Source organism: Alosa alosa, chromosome 22 (assembly GCF_017589495.1).
Source record: "Alosa alosa isolate M-15738 ecotype Scorff River chromosome 22, AALO_Geno_1.1, whole genome shotgun sequence".
Taxonomy (NCBI): Eukaryota; Metazoa; Chordata; class Actinopteri; order Clupeiformes; family Clupeidae; genus Alosa; species Alosa alosa.
Window position 1 is genome coordinate 27,032,617 of NC_063210.1, and position 15,000 is coordinate 27,047,616.

Sequence of the window (15,000 nt, forward strand, 5' to 3'; positions counted from 1 at the left end):
CCCCACGTGTCCACATCGCAGTGACCTCTGCTGCTGCTCTCAGGAGGGACCCACCACATCTACCTCCTCTCACTGACCACTGCTGCTGCTCTCAGGAGGGACCCACCACATCTACCTCCTCTCACTGACCACTGCTGCTGCTCTCAGGAGGGACCCACCACATCTACCTCCTCTCACTGACCACTGCTGCTGCGGTGCACCTGCTCTCCAGCCACTCAGCACCATATACATTAACCCGGACCTCATGTGCTCTATAGGACCTCATCTGCTCTATACCTCATGTGCTCTATAGGACCTCATCTGCTCTATACATTAAACTAGACCTCATCTGCTCTATAGGACCTCATGTGCTCTATAGGACCTCATGTGCTCTATAGGAACTCATCTGCTCTATAGGACCTCATCTGCTCTAAAGGACCTCATCTGCTCTATAGGACCTCATCTGCTCTATACATTAAACTAGACCACATCTGCTCTATATACATTAAACTAGACCACATCTAGACCACATCTGCTCTATATACATTAAACTGCTCTCTATACATTAAACTAGACCACATCTGCTCTCTATACATTAAACTAGACCACATCTGCTCTATAGGACCTCATCTGCTCTATACATTAAACTAGACCACATCTGCTCTCTACACATTAAACTAGACCACATCTGCTCTCTATACATTAAACTAGACCACATCTGCTCTCTACACATTAAACTAGACCACATCTGCTCTCTATACATTAAACTAGACCACATCTGCTCTATAGGACCTCATCTGCTCTATACATTAAACTAGACTACATCTACTCTATAAATTAACCTAGATCACATCTGTTCTATGCATTAACCTAGGCTACATTAACCTACATCTGGTCTCTAATACATACTCGTAAAGATAGACTACATCTGTTCTAAACATTAACCTTGATTAATTAAACCAGGTTTATGGGCCAAGTATACTTGCATATATGAGGAATTTGGTCTCTGCATTTATCCCAACTGTGAATTAGTGAAACACACTCAGCACACAGTGAACACACAGTGAGATGAAGGGCTAACTAATCCGGAGCAGTGAGCTGCCTTGCTACAGTGGCGCTCGGGGAGCAGTGAGGGGTCAGGTGCCTTGCTCAAGGGCACTTCAGCCGTGGATGTGGGCATGGGAGAGCAGTGAGGGGTCAGGTGCCTTGCTCAAGGGCACTTCAGCCGTGGATGTGGGCATGGGAGAGCAGTGAGGGGTCAGGTGCCTTGCTCAAGGGCACTTCAGCCGTGGATGTGGGCATGGGAGAGCAGTGCTCAACCACTTCCCCTGACCACATTTTTCCTACTGGTTGGGGATTGAACCGGCTACAAGCCCAATGCCCTAACCAGTAGGCCACGGCTGACCCACAGATTCTATGCATTAACCTGGACTAAGGGCTCCATTTTAGCAATCTGAAACGCCTGGTCAGAGACAACAAGCCTTGAGACAGCCTAAACTACACCCCAGCTAATCCATATAGCCCTACATCTGTTCATGAACCTAAACTACATCTACACCCCAGCTAATCCATATAGCCCTACATCTGTTCTATATATGAACCTAAACTACATCTACACCCCAGCTAATCCATATAGCCCTACATCTGTTCTATATATGAACCTGAACTACATCTACACCCCAGCTAATCCATATAGCCCTACATCTGTTCATGAACCTAAACTACATCTACACCCCAGCTAATCCATATAGCCCTACATCTGTTCTATATATGAACCTAAACTACATCTACACCCCAGCTAATCCATATAGCCCTACATCTGTTCTATATATGAACCTAAACTACATCTACACCCCAGATAATCCATATAGCCCTACATCTGTTCTATATATGAACCTAAACTACATCTACACCCCAGCTAATCCATATAGCCCTACATCTGTTCTATATATGAACCTAAACTACATCTACACCCCAGCTAATCCAGCTATTCCCCAACAGATCAGCATCTATCTTGGCTCATGTTTCCTATATCACCTCTGTCTTTATTGGCTGCTTTACACTGGCCTATAGTCCAGCTTTCCCCCACTCTGCTGCCCCTTGGTGTTCTACTGCCCCACTCTGCTGCCCCTTGGTGTTCTACTGCCCCACTCTGCTGCCCCTTGTTGCTCAGTACTCAGTAGAGTCACAAACCTACAGCAGCTGCTTGCATTTTTGAATTTCCCCTTGGGGATCAATAAAGTATCTATCTATCTATCTATCTATCTATCTATCTATCATTTAGTTGCACTGATAATGTGGCAAGTGTGCATTGAGCTTCATTTAGTTGCACTGATAATGTGGCAAGTGTGCATTGAGCTTCATTTAGTTGCACTGATAATGTGACAAGTGTGCATTGAGCTTCATTTAGTTGCACTGATAATGTGGCAAGTGTGCATTGAGCTTCATTTAGTTGCACTGATAATGTGACAAGTGTGCATTGAGCTTCATTTAGTTGCACTGATAATGTGGCAAGTGTGCATTGAGCTTCATTTAATTGCACTGATAATGTGACAAGTGTGCACTGAGCTTCATTGTTTAGAGGGTTTCTTGGTTTGCATTTAGAGGCAATTATGCACTGTATGTGTACATATGCACATGTCTGTGTGCGTGTGTACGTAAGTGCGCGCATTTGTGTCTGTGTGCATGTGTTTGTGCGTGCGTGCATGTGTCTGTGTGCATGTGTGTGCGTGTGTGCATGCATGTGTCTGTGTGTGTGCGTGCATGTGTCTGTGTGTTTGTCTGTGTGTGTGCGTGCTTGTGTGCGTGCGTGCGTGTATGCGTGTGTGTGCGTGCGTGCGTGCGTGCGTGCGTGCGCATTACCTGCTGACCGGCCTGTACTTGCTGTACCACCTGTGTGGGCACTCCGGTCTGGACCACAGCAGGAGGAGGACTGGAGTCCGATACCGAGTCACTGGAGTGGAGAGAACCTTCTGGAAGAAAGAAGAGGAGCGGAGAACGGGAGAAGGAGGTAGAGATGGATAGAGAGAAAAGAAGAGAGCAGAGTTAGACAAAGAAGAGGGAAAGACAGTAAACGATGGCTCGGTAATGACACAAATATTTTAGTAAACGATGGCTCGGTAATGACAGAACTATTTTATTTAACGATTGCTCGGTAATGACAGAACTATTTTATTTAACGATTGCTCGGTAATGACAGAACTATTGACAGAACTATTTTATTTAACGATTGCTCGGTAATGACAGAACTATTTTAGTGAACGATTGCTCGCTGAAGGCTTTCTCTACTTGTGGCCACTCAGCCCATCCTCACTGCCCTGCCCTGCTCCTTACCGGTCACCGTGACGACGATATACTGCGGCGTGCTCTGGGCGTTGGTCTGGGTAGGCGAGCTCTGGATCTCCGTGGCGACGTACTGTGTCTGGGTGGGCGGGGCCGCCACAGGGGAGTTCTGGGCCTGAGTGGGAGTGGTCTGTGTCACCGGGGGCGTGGTCTGGTCAGCGGAGGGTGTGGCGGTAGCCGTGACGACCGTGGCCGGGATCTCGGCCAGGAACTGCGGTGGCGCGGTGGCGGTGGTCGCCGGCTGGCCTGCCACCACGCTCACACTGCCCCCCTGGGGTTGGGAGGATGGCTGCAGCTCTCCCACATAGGCTTGAGTGGCCATCAGGAGAACCCAGACTCAACCCTGGGGAAGAGAAACCATAAACAAGTTATACACACACACACACACACACACACACACACACACACACACACACACACACATAGGCTTGAGTGGCCATCAGGAGAACCCAGACTCAACCCTGGGGAGGAGAAACCATAAACAAGTTATACACACACACACACACACACACACACACACACACACACACACACACACACACACACATAGGCTTGAGTGGCCATCAGGAGAACCCAGACTCAACCCTGGGGAGGAGAAACCATAAACACGTTATAAACACACACAAACACAAGCAGACACAAACATGTACATACACACACACACACACACGTAGGCTGGAGTGGCTAATAGGACACCATCAGGGAGAACCCATAAACACATTACACACATACACACACAATATACACATTGCAAACAGGGAAGTGCCAAGATTGCCCTTGAGATTCAGTATGCATGAATCTATGTTTTATGTATCTATCTAAACCTATCTATTTATCTATCTATCTATCTATCTATCTGTCTGTCTATCTATGTATTTTTTTCATGGGAAATACCAAGGGTGGAAAATGATGAGCCTATAAAATATGGCTGGGCTCCACATAGGCCTACATATTCCTATTGCGCTTGAGCTGGACGTTTGATATGTTCGTTAGCAGCCTGGCTGGGCTCCACATAGGCCTACATATTCCTATTGCACTTGAGCTGGACGTTTGATATGTCAGTTAGCAGCCTGGCGAGCCTCCTGCTGGCTATAGGTCAGTCAGTGGAGAACCAGAAAGAGAAGGCGGGAGAAAAGCCTTGGTACTCAGTTTCTCAAATCTGACCACAGGCCTGCCTTCAGATAATGGTGCGATCCATTTGTCTGCCTTCAGATAATGGTGCGATCCATTTGTCCAATATGGTAAGTCAAAGGACCCTCAGTTCACGGTGAGTTCTTACGACAAGGAAGTTATGTCATTTCACAAGTTATGAGTTGTCACAAGCCATCAGCATGTACAAATGGAACGCACAATAATCACACACACATGAGAGTGCAGAGGAGTCAAAACTGCTTGTGCTATTTACAGGGTCTTCCTATTTTCGCTACATTAATTGTGATGTATGTGTTATGGTTTCTATCTCTTGTGAAATCTCATTTTTGCTTAACTCTAAATCTCTGATGTTTTATTTACTGATTTGTTTGTTTGTTTGTTTGTATTATTAAAACATTTCTTTTTCTTCTCTTTCTTTTCTCTCTATCAAATAAAGCTTATTATTAGTAGCCTACTATTATTATTATCATAACTGTTGAGGGACGGCACTGGCCTTTAGGAATGGAATACCTCTATGGGCAACAGGAGAGGGAGAAGACTACTGGTGTCTTCCACGTGATCATAATGAGAGAGGAGTCCACAATCAGTCACGTCATCAACAGCTTATTCTCACTTCGTCTGTCTGATCTGGTGACTTTCTCAATTTGCCAGTCCAATAAATCTACATTAGAAACCAGATGATAGTTCTAAGCAAGAAATCCTACTGCATTTTGCTATCCATGAAATAATTTGTGACTATTACAGAAAAGACTAAAACAAAAACTGGCCAATAATTGTTATCAAAGTGTCACGCAACCCAGACGGGCTACGCCCCCTTCCCAGCCTAGGAAGCTTTGCCTAGTAACCATACCACAACAAATGGCCGCCCCTCCTTCCCTTACACAAGGGCCTCTTCCCCCAAATGAGAACGCGCAGATGACTGCATAGGGACAGACCACGGATGCAGCACGCTAGATACGCTCATACTGATAACAGCTACGATCAATAACTACGATTAGTTGCATTACTTGGCGAGACAGCGAGGTAGATCGAATTAAATGGGCTTAACGTCAGGTGACGTTAGCGGCCAGGCTTCCTTGCTAACGCTGAGGTTGGGAAACTGAACTGTCACTCACGCACGGCACTTCAGAAAGCTAACGTTAGTGGTAATTCACAAGAGCATCAATCCAACATTACACCTGGTATGGACAGCCGACGACAAATGATAGCGGTGTAGGTGGTACACCGATAAGGAAAGTAACAACAGCTATAGGTATGCTCGCTATCATAGCTAGCATGCTAACCTTTTCAGTTCTGTGATGACAGGCGAGGTAACGTTAACCAACCTCGCAGATAACGTTAGAACAATTTCATCTAGTGACTGCAAGTACATTATAGATACATGACATATCGTCGAGATTCCATTCGCGCACATACTGCTGTTAGGCCGAAAAGACAGACTGATTGAAAAATGTCGCCAGATAGTTGGCTAGCTGGTTATTAGCTGGAAATCAGATACAATATGAGGTGCAAGCAGCGGCTAGTTTCGCGTATAGTAGCAAGCTAGCATCATCCCCGCCATTTTGTACAGCCTATCGTGCATTTGGCATCGTCATAACAACAGCCTGATTTTAGAAAGACTGAAACATCAAGTCAGACGATTATTCGAACCAAGCTAGACAGATGGCCAGTGAGCCTTATAGTGATTCTGACAGAGGAAGCTAGTGATAGCTAGCTTGCTACCTAGCCCATTGGCTGTTAATGGCTACGAACGCATATGACGATAAAACAACAGCAATCCTTACAGACATTTTCTTCTGAAACGTAAAATGTCTGATTACGTAATTATTTAAGATTTCACCTCTTATTCCGAGAAAATTCCCAACTGGTATATTGGGTTTTTTATTTTTTCAAGGTTTCAGGCTGTTGTTGTTGTTGACTCTCGTTGCTGGGTTCTTGTCGCCAGGACTACCGTGGCTATGGCGCTTCTTCCTCACCGGGGCAACTGTTGCTACCCACCCGCTCTAGGTCCCGCCTCCTGAAGCCCTGTGAGTGGCTCTAACAGAATGACTGTGGTTACAAAATAGCTTCTTCATAGGTTGGTTCATTCTGTCAGTTTATTTTGGGCTATCCTGTTTCGCTACATCTGAGCTAGTTCTGTATGTCGTGAATGCCTATTGCCCTCCTGTCACTGCAGTTTTATTGAAATAAATATTAATGTTCACGTGGTTCACCTCAAAATAAACAGTCTCTTTTTTGGATTAGTTGTTACCATGACACAATTTTGCCTGTTGGCATATAGCCTAGGCCCTAGGCTACTGGTTAAGTGTCCACTAAATGTAAGAGACAACTTTATTTGCAATATCTGTGTATTATCTGACTTAAGTCCTCTTATGTTGTTTGTGTAAAACGTTTCTCTTGCATGCTAATGTGAGGATTGCAATCATAGAACAATCCCTACCTAGCAAGCATTCCAGGACGATGTAGAAACTAATGGGATCAAAAAACTGCCCTGGCATTTGCAACCCAATGACCTTACTTACTGTCATTCAATACAACATGCTGGAATGTTTTACATTGGCTGCCTGTGGTTTTTGGATTATACTGGAATTAGATATTAGCAGCCCAATGTTTAGCCAGTGAATTAGATATTAGCAGCCCAATGTTTAGCAAGTGAAAGATATTAGCAGCCCAATGTTTTAGCAAGTGAATTAGATATTAGCAGCCCAATGTTTAGCCAGTGAATTAGATATTAGCAGCCCAATGTTTAGCAAGTGAAAGATATTAGCAGCCCAATGTTTTAGCAAGTGAATTAGATATTAGCAGCCCAATGTTTAGCCAGTGAATTAGATATTAGCAGCCCAATGTTTAGCAAGTGAAAGATATTAGCAGCCCAATGTTTTAGCAAGTGAATTAGATATTAGTAGCCCAGTGATTCGCCAGTAAATTAGATATTAGTAGCCCAGTGATTCGCCAGTGTAAAAGTGACACACAGAAGAGAAAGGGAAATGTAAGAAAATTGATATTTTTCACGCATCTTCAGATGCTGTTACTGCAATGTCGACTTGTTGCCAGGAATGTCTTAGATGTGTGTGTCAATGACATGCTGAACAGAAGGCTCATAAAGTGAACTTCTACGGGTGACGTTAAAGAATACCACCAGCAGTAACATTCATGATCAAATTCCAAATTTTATAATAGCCTGATTTATAGTCTATATACTAGATTGAACTTTACTAGATTGAACTGGAACTGATGGATTAAGTCAGGGGTCACAAACAGGTACCAGTAGCTTCCCACCTGTTTCTATGTAGCTCTCCAAAAGGTTTGAGGAAGATGTTCATAACCCCCCACACACACACACACACACACACACACACACTTCCCATCTGTTTCTAAGTAGCTCTCCAAAAGGTTTGAGGAAGATGTTTATAAATCTGATAACCCAGTCACTTGGGAAACATGTTAAAATTCCTATGGAATCAAATTCACAGTCTACGGAGAGAAGGTAATGAGTTGAAAGGAACCTTTAAGAAGCATACACATCTTATTCAGTGGTTTTGGGTGGAGATCAGCTATGTGAATAGGCCTATGTGCTACTGTAACGGTGGTCAAGCATCAGGGGGACAGAGGCGAAATGTTGAATTTTTCTTCCTTTTTATTTTCCTTTAAGAAAATAAATCAAAACATTGCCTTCAGGCTTCGGTGTACCACGTACAGCATCAGATCAAAAGCATACGGCTACTCTGATCGGGTAGGGAAGCAACACAAGACTACACGCAGCAGATCTGCAGTACACCATATGGCCAAGGGTGGCTCCCATTCACAACTATTAAACAAGGCTGTTTTACTTTGGCGAAAATCATATATAACAATACACTACATTTTTAACTCTGTTACACTACTATTAGCATAAAAGCTCTCGGCCATGTCCATCTTGTCAAAGTAGCTCTCAGGGGAAAAAATGTTGGATATCCCTGGATTAAGTGGTAAATATGGAGGGCTCGTGTAAAAAACCAGCGCCTCCCAACATTTGGATGAAGCACCATCAGAGCACCTCTCTCTACCCTGCAGGATATACACAGCAAGAGCAAAACAAGGGCCAGTAATATTTTAAAGGAACAGTTCACATCCTGACCATGGAGTGTTCAAACCGCTGAGGCCAGGCAGACGTCTGTTCTCATTGGGCTAAAACAGAGAGGTGGAGGAGTCAGGCAGACGTCTCTATTGGGCTAAAACAGAGAGGAGGAGTCAGGCAGACGTCTCTGTCCTCACTGGGCTAAAACAGAGAGGTGGAGTTTCTTTCCTCAAGTCATCTGCACCCTGAATACATATTAAACACACACACACATGGGCTTGCCACACTGCATTTACACACTCTGCTCTTACACACCCGCTTCTCTCAATCTATTGATTCAATTGTTATATATCTTTCTTCTTTATACTTAGTTAATACTCTAAATAGTTAGTGATGCCTCCCCTCTGGGACGGAAATACACCTGCATAATGGATTCGATCCAACGTCCAAACGAACACCGGTCCATAATTGGTCTGATTGACGGATCTGGTGCCAATAGTGGCTAACACTGGCCCAGCTCCGTGAGATACTCTGCGTAACTGACCTGGTCCAGATCTGCTCTGCGTAACTGACCTGGTCCAGATCTGCTTATCATATGCCATACGGGGCCGCTGAAACCGGTGAAAACAACAACATAGTAGAGCTGAAACCGGTGAAAACAACAACATTGCTCAGCAGATCTGGCCCACAGGTACCATTATGTCTGTTACAGACGGATCTAAAGGCTTTCATGCGGATCCGGCCCAAAGGAAGTTGTTATCTGGGTCTGCACAGAGAAGCTAAGCAGGTAAATGCCGTTTCACTCCATGTTTCATGGGCCGCTAAAAATGCTCCGTATCACTAGCAAAAGTAGCTTACCATCGGCCATCAAAATATATGGCCTACTATGAGGATGGAAGGAATTGGAATTTTGGTCTGGAATTGAGAGGGAAATTTGGTCTGGAATTGTTCCGTTGTGGGAACCAGAGCTGTTTGGACCAATCAGATTGGGCTTTGTACGATGATGGACCAATCAGATTGGGCTTTGTACGATGATGCCTTTGTACGATAATGGACCGATCAGATTGGGCTTTGTACGATGATGGACAGATGAGCAACAATGCCTCATCTATCACGTCATCTGAGCACGCTTCGGCTGATTTTGTTTACAACAAAAACGCTGTAGGTAGACAGATGGCTTCTAAGACCCCGTTTACACATCAAATGCATACAGTATATTTTCATGCGGTTACACATCAAATGCATACAGTATATTTCCATGGTTACACATCAAATGCATACAGTATATTTCCATGGTTACACATCAAATGCATACAGTATATTTCCATGGTTACACATAAAATGCATACAGTATATTTCCATGCGGTTTGACTGCAGACTGACTGAAAAATGAAGCCGGCCACTAATGAAGCCGGCCACTTCAAGGCACTTGTGCTAAGCTAGGTTAGCGGTGAGTGGGTAAGACTGACTTATCCAACTACGCGCACGGAGATGACAAGGGTATATATCGACTTATCAAACTTTGGGGAATACGGTGAATGAGCTAAAGTCCCAAAAAGTTGGTGTGTTCCTTTAAGGCATTTTTGGAAAAGAAAGATGGTTCAGTAGGCTGGGTGCCTGATCTGCCGGCGAGCTTGGTCTGGTGAAAGCCGGACTAATGGTTCAGGTGTTCTTCCTAGCTCATGGTAAGCTGTTTCGTAGCTCCGGCTGTTTATGTCTATCCAATTAAGTGCAGAGGCCCCCCCCCCCCGTATCAGTTGAAACATAATCACAATCCCAATGGAGCATCAGACTCAAATTCTGACGTCAGGCTAACAGATACTGGCATTTGGCCAAAATCCAGATGGTCAGTCAGTCATTGACCACAAATGAATGAATCTGAGTGTGTGTGTGCGCACAGCATGGAAATAGTCAGCTCATATCCATGCAGACCTTAAGCTGACCCAATTGTGTTGTTTGCGTTCACCGTCCTGGCCAATTACGCATTCATGAACTGGCTGTCATCTGAGTGTGACGAGCCCCCACCAACACACACACACACACACACACACAGACACACACACGCACATACACACACAACCCAGAGCTTATCTGACTCTGTAGGACAGAGGGAAAATGTCACAACCCCGTTGCAACCTTTTGTATTCACACACACATGCAAACTCATACACACACACACTCACCTAATCACACATGTCCACAAGCACACACACACTCAAACACTGAGGGCGAGGGCCAAGCAGAAAGTGCTAGAAAGCGCGAGTGTGTTTTCTGTGTTCTCACTTCTGCACATTTATAGAGAAGTACCGTCCGCATCTAGAAAAGGAAGAACTGCTTCCTGCACACACTCACACACACATACACACACATGCACACACTCTCACACACACGTACCGTCCGCGTCTAGAAAAGGAAGAAATGCTTCCTGCGCTCCACACAGGGTTTCTTCATGAGACTGTTTTGGGGGAGAGTTTCTCACCAGGTGTGCTTCAAGTTAAACTGTGACTTTGATGTCAATGTTTGTCTGACGAGTGCCAAGAGTTAGATTAAGAATTGGGCTATGATGGTGAAATAACAGTACACATAGGAAGAGAGACAGTGTGTGTGTGTGTGTGAGGAAGTGGGAGAGGGTGCGCCACACACACACACACACACACACACACACACACAGCTACACTTTGGGTTTCGATATTATTCTATTTCATCCACCCAAACACATCAGACATTAGGCACACACACTCTCACGCACACATTCTCACACACATACACACACACACACTCTCACACACACATACACACACTCACACACACATACGATTGCTAGCACTTACCAGCCGTCTTGAACTGACACTCAAGTGTTTAAAAACAGCACTCACTGATGCACTTATTCTTACTGTACTCTACCGTTTTTAAACTGTCATAAAATTGTTGAGAGAATTGCTTAACTGTTACCATGTTGTTAGTCGCACACACACATGCACACACACACATACACACACATGCACACACTCACACACACATAGAGTAATACTTTAAGTTTCACACACATGCACACACTCTCACACACACATACAGTAATACTTTAAGTTTCACACACATGCACACACTCTCACACATACATAGAGTAATACTTTAAGTTTCACACACATGCACACACTCTCACACACACATTTACTGCAGAACTTAAGAGAGCCCAACGCTGAAAGCACTCCAGACACACAGGTTCATTTGGCTGTTCCTGGGAGGTTGTGAGAGGTCATTTGACGGCTGACCCGTGAGGGAGAGAGTGGCGCGGTCAGGGGTCAGGGGTCGGTGATGGGCACAACACAGAGGCAGCAGTTGACCAGGAGCTGGAGTCTGAAATGTCTTTTTGGATCAGATTAGCGTCCTCTCTGACCCCCCCCCCACACACACCTGCCCACGCTAATCAGTAATCAGTCCTCTCATGTTGCCATTGTCCCCACAAAGGTCTCACCCCCCACACACACACACCCTTCTCATCCTCCCAGCGCACTCTTATCAACAGCCGATACGACCCGGGGATGTGTGCGTGTGTGTGCGTGTGTTTGCGTGTGTGTGTGTGTGTAATGTGTGTGAAATATGTGTGTGTGTGTGTGTGTGTGTGTAATGTGTGTGTGTGTGTGTGTGTGTGTGTGTGTGTGTGAAATGTGTGTGTGTGTGTAATGTGTGTGTGTGTCGGGTGGAGGGGGTACATTGCGAGTGCCCATGGAACCCCTATATAAGATGGACCGAACGAATGGTAGAGCACAAAACAGGATCTCCGCTCGACGCCCACGTCCTCGAGAAGAAGACCGCTGGCACAGTTTGCAGTTCTGCCTCCGCTGGCACAGTTTGTAGTTCAGCCCGCCAGGATGTGGATGCTACTGGCCCTGGCCGTGTGTGTGATGGCGGGCTACCGCCCTGAGAGCCCCTGGATGGACCCCTGTCATGGAGTCTGAAGCTCATCGGCACACATCTTCAGTTCATCCGCGCTGAGACGCCACCAGGAGCATGTGTGACTCAGGCAGACAGGTGGGTGGGACGCCTGCACAGGTGCCACTCAGGTAGAGCCTGCACAGGTGAGTCTCAGGTAGACAGGTGGGATGGGACGCTCTGCACAGGTGAGACTCAGGTAGACGCTCTGCACAGGTAAGTCACAGGTGGGACAGGTGGGGTGGGACGCTCTGCACAGGTGAGACTCAGGTAGACAGGTTGGTCAGGGTGTGGGACACTCCCAGTGGAGGTGAGATGAGGAGACAGGTGAGAACAGGTAGGATAGGGTAGAGAGGGGCAGGTATGGGGGTGCATGAGGTTGGGCTCTATGTAGAGGGGCATGGGGGCCACTACTCCCATGCTATACCAGTAGTCACTACAGAGGGGCATTTAACTGACTAGCCTCCCTACAGAGGGGCATTTAACCCACTGTAGCCTCACTGCAGAGGGGTATTTAACACTGCAGAGGGGCATTTAACTCACTGCAGAGGGGCATTTCACTCACTGCAGAGGGGCATTTCACTCACTGTAGCCCCACTGCAGAGGGGCATTTAACCCACTGTAGCCCCACTGCAGAGGGGCATTTAACCCACTGTAGCCTCACGTCTGCCCCCCACATACGAGTTGCTAGAGAAAGGTGTCGGCAGCTGTGAATGTCCATCTGGGGCCGGTTGGATCTGTCCACAACACGTGTGTATTTGTTAATGTGTATTTAACACTGTTGACATGTGTTGTTTGATGTCTGTTGTTGACGTGTCTGTTGTCTGTAGACTCCTCCAGTGTTTGTTGTTGATGTGTCTGTTGTTGACGTGTCTGTTGTTGATGTGTCTGTTGTTGACGTGTCTGTTGTGCACTTGTAGACCTCCTCCAGGACTCGCTGGACCCGGTTGATGACGACCAGTCCTCTGACCGCTGGTTGGCCGACGCCGACTTACTTCCCTCCTCTCCGCTGGTGCAGGCTGGCGGTGCAGCAGGGGCGGAGCCTGGCGAGGAGGTTGCGCGGGATTGGTGGAGGCATCAGGGGGGCGTGTTCTCCCGCTCTGCCCGCTCACTGATCACCAATGAGATCCTGGAGGCGCTTCGCACATCAGACAGGAAGGGGCGGGACGTGGTGGTGGGGCTGTCCAATGCCTGCTGCAAGTGGGGCTGCAGCAAGAGCGAGATCAGCTCTCTTTGCTGAGAACACACACACACACACACACACACACACACTATCACAAATACACACACACACACACACGCAAGCACACACACACACAAACTATCACAAATACACACACACTATCATAAATACACACAAGCACACACACACACACACGCACGCACGAATACAAGCATACACACACACACACACACACACACACTATCACAAATACACACAAGCATACACACCCACGCGCACACACGAATACAAGCATACACACACATACAGTACACACACACTATCACAAATACACACAAGCATACACACACACGCACGCAAGAATACAAGCATACACACACACACACACGCATGCACACACACACACATACACAAGCACATACACACACACAAGCATACACACACACACATGCACAATCACACACACATCACACACACACACACACACACACACACACACACACACACACACACACCCCATCTCCCCACTGCTCCACTTGGCTGTGTGTCCTGGATGAAACATTAGGATCGGATGGTTTGGATGTAAATGTGTGAGATGATGATGATGGTGATGATGATGATGATGATGATGATGGTTTTGAGTTGTAGTCTACTGTGAGAGGTAGTGTGTGTGGTTGTGTGTTTCAGAAATTTTTAAACCCACTTTTGTCCTGTGTATAAATGTTCCATCTGTATAACCTGTGCAGCTTATTACAGTTCAATAAAGGGTCCATCCACATATGCACACACACACACACACACACACATACTCCCATCCATAACCTGTGCAGCTTATTACAGTTCAATAAAGGGTCCATCCACATATGCACACACACACACACACACACATACTCCCATCCATAACCTGTGCAGCTTATTACAGTTCAATAAAGGGTCCATCCACATATGCACACACACACACACACACTCCCCTCCACATCCACACACTTCCATCCACACCCACCACATCAACATCTACACCCACACACCCCCCACACACACACACACCTGTGTTCGTTGTTACAGTTCAATAAAGGGTTCTCCTCTGCATGTATTCACGGATGTTGACTTTCCTCGTAAAATAAAATAAATAAATTCAAATGCATTTTATTGGGATGTGTCTGCTTATGAGAGTAGGCTACTTGTTCTGCCTGTGAATGAGCTTATCTGTATTGTGACAGTGACATAGGCCTACGATAATAACAAGATCTTGTGGTGTGCGCACGCACACTCGCGCGCACACACACAGACACCGCCTGCACTATCTGCCCGAAGCATGCAGCCATATCCACACACTCATTCGGACACCACCTAA

The 15,000-nt window shown here is 46.1% G+C and overlaps 1 protein-coding gene across 1 annotated transcript in view; it reads right to left on the reverse strand.

Annotated features, from left to right (window-relative positions):
• Positions 1 to 6,663, reverse strand: part of rfx1a (regulatory factor X, 1a (influences HLA class II expression)) — a 34,919-nt gene extending 28,256 nt beyond the window's left edge. The window contains 3 exon segments of the mRNA XM_048232635.1: positions 2,842 to 2,951; positions 3,313 to 3,664; positions 6,314 to 6,663. Coding sequence (XP_048088592.1) covers positions 2,842 to 2,951; positions 3,313 to 3,643 — 441 coding nt within the window. The 5' untranslated portion in view covers positions 3,644 to 3,664; positions 6,314 to 6,663.
• Positions 6,664 to 15,000: the final 8,337 nt, after the last annotated feature.